This window comes from Dendropsophus ebraccatus, chromosome 1 (genome assembly GCF_027789765.1).
Source record: "Dendropsophus ebraccatus isolate aDenEbr1 chromosome 1, aDenEbr1.pat, whole genome shotgun sequence".
Lineage (NCBI taxonomy): Eukaryota > Metazoa > Chordata > Amphibia > Anura > Hylidae > Dendropsophus > Dendropsophus ebraccatus.
Genome location: NC_091454.1, coordinates 34937228 through 34940378, shown reverse-complemented (window position 1 = coordinate 34940378; position 3151 = coordinate 34937228). Strand labels below are relative to the sequence as shown.

At 42.2% G+C, this 3151-nt stretch overlaps 1 protein-coding gene across 1 annotated transcript; it reads left to right on the top strand.

Annotated features, from left to right (window-relative positions):
- The first annotated feature begins 742 nt into the window (after nt 1-742).
- Nucleotides 743-2593, top strand: LOC138773156 (uncharacterized). The gene is made up of 3 exons (XM_069954095.1): nt 743-1027; nt 1258-1404; nt 1546-2593. The coding sequence occupies exons 2-3, from the start codon at nt 1295-1297 to the stop codon at nt 2432-2434; spliced, it is 999 nt and encodes a 332-aa protein (XP_069810196.1). The 5' UTR covers nt 743-1027; nt 1258-1294; the 3' UTR covers nt 2435-2593.
- Nucleotides 2594-3151: the final 558 nt, after the last annotated feature.

Below are 3151 nucleotides of genomic sequence, written 5' to 3'. Positions count from 1 at the left end.
AAAATTATTTAAAAAATTCTAATAAAGGTTCTAATAATCCCCCCCTTTTTCCTTTTACAAAAAAAAAAAAGTAAAAAAAAAAGAAAAATACATGTATTTGGCATCACTGCATGCCTAATTGCCCAAGCTGTAAAATGTAACAAAAAAGTGATCAAAAAGTCACATAAATAAAAATGTGGTACATGTGGGCGTCATATCCGCAGTCTGGGTAGGGGGCATATATTTGTATTTTTAGGCCGGTTTCACACGTAGTAACAGTGCGGGCGTTAAAATTTCTGTCCCGTACATCTCCGGGTGGTCTGGCGGCTGTATTTGAAAACCACTTACGGTCTTATCGTAAGAGTCCGGCCGTAGTGTCATGATGTGTCTTGGCTTGTTTGGCCCCGCTCAAAAGCATGTATTTGATTCATGAATCTGCCCCCGGGCCAAATAAGCACACCCACATCCCTATAAAATCTCCGCCCACTCGCGAAGTACGCCCATATGCTTGTAGTGTTTTGAATGCCAAAAAAATAAAAAAAAGATGTCTGATGGCGCTAATAATGCGCCCTATGGGCCAGCCCGGCGTATGAGGCTGCGCCGCAAGCACCAGCTCGTGGTGCTTTCGATCCTGTGGAAGATGCGTAATTATTACCAGCGTTTGTGTGTAAGTCTCTATATATTTTTTTTTTTTTTTTTTTTTTTTTTTTTTTTTTTTTTTTAAAGCTTTATGTAACTTATTTCAAACTAGCCTTACAAACTGTTTAGGCTTATAATCCGTAAAACATTGATTTAAATGTATTGTTTATGCAAGCTCCCTTAAGTACTGTTGACCAAAGGTCCTTAAATGCAACTGTGTAATAATTTTGTGACTAATTGAGATGTCTTAAAAATAATAAATTTAATTTTTTAAAAATTCTTCTCAGAGGCAAAAAGACGCAGAGCAGCGCCGTCTGCAGGAGGTGGGACGGCGATATTGGGTCCACCCCATCAATGTTCGGAGGGAGACCCGGGGCCACATTGGTTGCCTGTATGATGATTTGCGACGGTATGTCGATTTGAATACATCAAAGTCGTCAAATCTTTGAATGTAATATTGCAAATGTAAAGGTTACTGTCCACAAATGTTTACCCCAAAGTCCATAATTTTATTATGTTTTTTGTTTATCCTTACAACGTTTGATGTTAATTTCAACATTTGTAAACCGTATGACATCTTCCTATGATGTGTGTTTGTGTGTAATATTAGTGATCAATATTTTTCTTAATTTGTTGCAGACATCCTGACAAGTTCCAGGACTTCGTGCGCCTGCCTATGGAGGCCTTTGATAATTTACTTTCCATTTTGACCCCACATCTCCAGAGACAGGACACCTACATGCGGAAATCCATCCCTCCTGTGGGACGTCTGCTCATAACGTTAAGGTGAAGATGCTTTATTTTAATGCGAACTATTTGTTCATGTAATTGTAGTGAAATCTAATATAGTGTTAAAATATGTAATAATTTAATATGTAGCTGAATGTGAAATAGAATCATAAAATACTATTTTTCATTTTTTCACAGATTCTTGGCGACAGGGGAGAGTTATGTATCGTTGCACCTCCAATTCAGGGTTGGTACGTCCACCATCTCTGGAATTGTGAGGTGCACGTGCGCCGTGATCTGGGAGCATTTGCAGCCCATCGTGATGCCCAGTCCGACCCGGGAGATTTGGTTGCAGTCAGCAGCAGGCTTTCAGTCTGTGGCCAATTTCCCCAACTGTATAGGGGCGGTTGATGGTAAGCACATACGTGTGAAGCAACCACCGCGATCAGGATCACAGTATTTCAATTATAAGAAATTTTTTTCTGTGGTCCTGATCGCGGTTGTTGATTCCACGTATCGTTTCCTTGCCATCGACGTCGGCTCCTATGGCAGTACTGGGGACTCCCGGGCGCTACTGAGATCAGAGTTTGGGCGGCGCATACTCTTAGATCACGTGACTCTACCTCCTCCCACTCCTCTTCCGGGTACCACGCATCCCGCTCCATTCGTCATGGTAGGGGATCAAGCCTTCCCTTTACTCAACAACCTGCTGCGCCCTTACCCACGGAGAGGGCTGGATGAACGGGGGAGACTATTTAACCGGAGGCTGAGCCGGGCACGTAACTTCGTGGAGTGCGCCTTCGGGATCATGACTAGTCAGTGGAGAGTGTTTACCACTGCCCTGCAGTTGAAATTGGCCACAGTTGACATGGTCATTAAAGCTGCCTGTGTTCTCCACAACTACCTTCGGGACTATGCTCCCACCCCGGAGGTGAACGTGGAGACACTGCCAGCTTTTAGTGCCCCTATCAACTATGGCCAAGGGAGACAACTCAACCGCGGGATAGTGGTCAGGAACCTCTTTGCTGACTACTTCATGACTCCTGAAGGCGCCGTGCCCGTGCCCCTTTCACAGCCTCCCTTATGAGCCACGGCCACAGGACTGATGTTTTCCCGCATGTATGTCACCTGTCTCTGGGATGTGTGTTTTTTTATTTTCTTTTGTTGTTTGAACCCGATGTATTGGTTGATATTTAATTTTCATTCTCTTTTTACTAAAACAAAAAATATATTTTCTTATTCGACTAAACAATGTGTCTGCCTTTTCAATGTATGTAAAACATGTTGTGTGTTCCCACATAGTAGTGTTCGAAAATACACATTACCTCACTCGATATACTACTGGCCAGTAATTATCGAGCATGGTCACATCATGCTAATGTTAATTGTATAGTCCTTTGAACCTAGTGTGCTGAAAGATTGATGTGATCAAAACATGTGCATTTCCTATGGAGTGACCAGCAGGGTGCGCACTATATGTCTAACTTTCTAGTGTGGGATATGTAACAGGATCTGATATCTTCTAGTGCCACAGTCCATCTCACTTCTTAACAATCACTATTAACACACCACATATATCCCTCCACACATCACCCAGGTGCGCCAGCTGGATGTGGTCTACTTAGGTTGCGGTTCAAAAATATTATTTTATCATCCATTTTTTTTCTGTAAAACACAGAAGAGTGTATTCAAAGATTAGAAATCTCGCTCTTTACTTGATCACCTGTTCCTTGTCTACAGTCATCTCCTGGATTTCTTATCCAAAATCCATCACATCAATCTGCCAGTGTAAACGCTACATTAT

Bases quoted from the DNA above. Each gene is read 5' to 3' on its own strand.
- LOC138773156 (XM_069954095.1), top strand. From the start codon at position 1,295: ATGGAGGCCTTTGATAATTTACTTTCCATTTTGACCCCACATCTCCAG. The intron at 1,405-1,545 runs GTGAAGATGCTT...ATTTTTTCACAG, and splicing joins CGTCTGCTCATAACGTTAAG to ATTCTTGGCGACAGGGGAGA.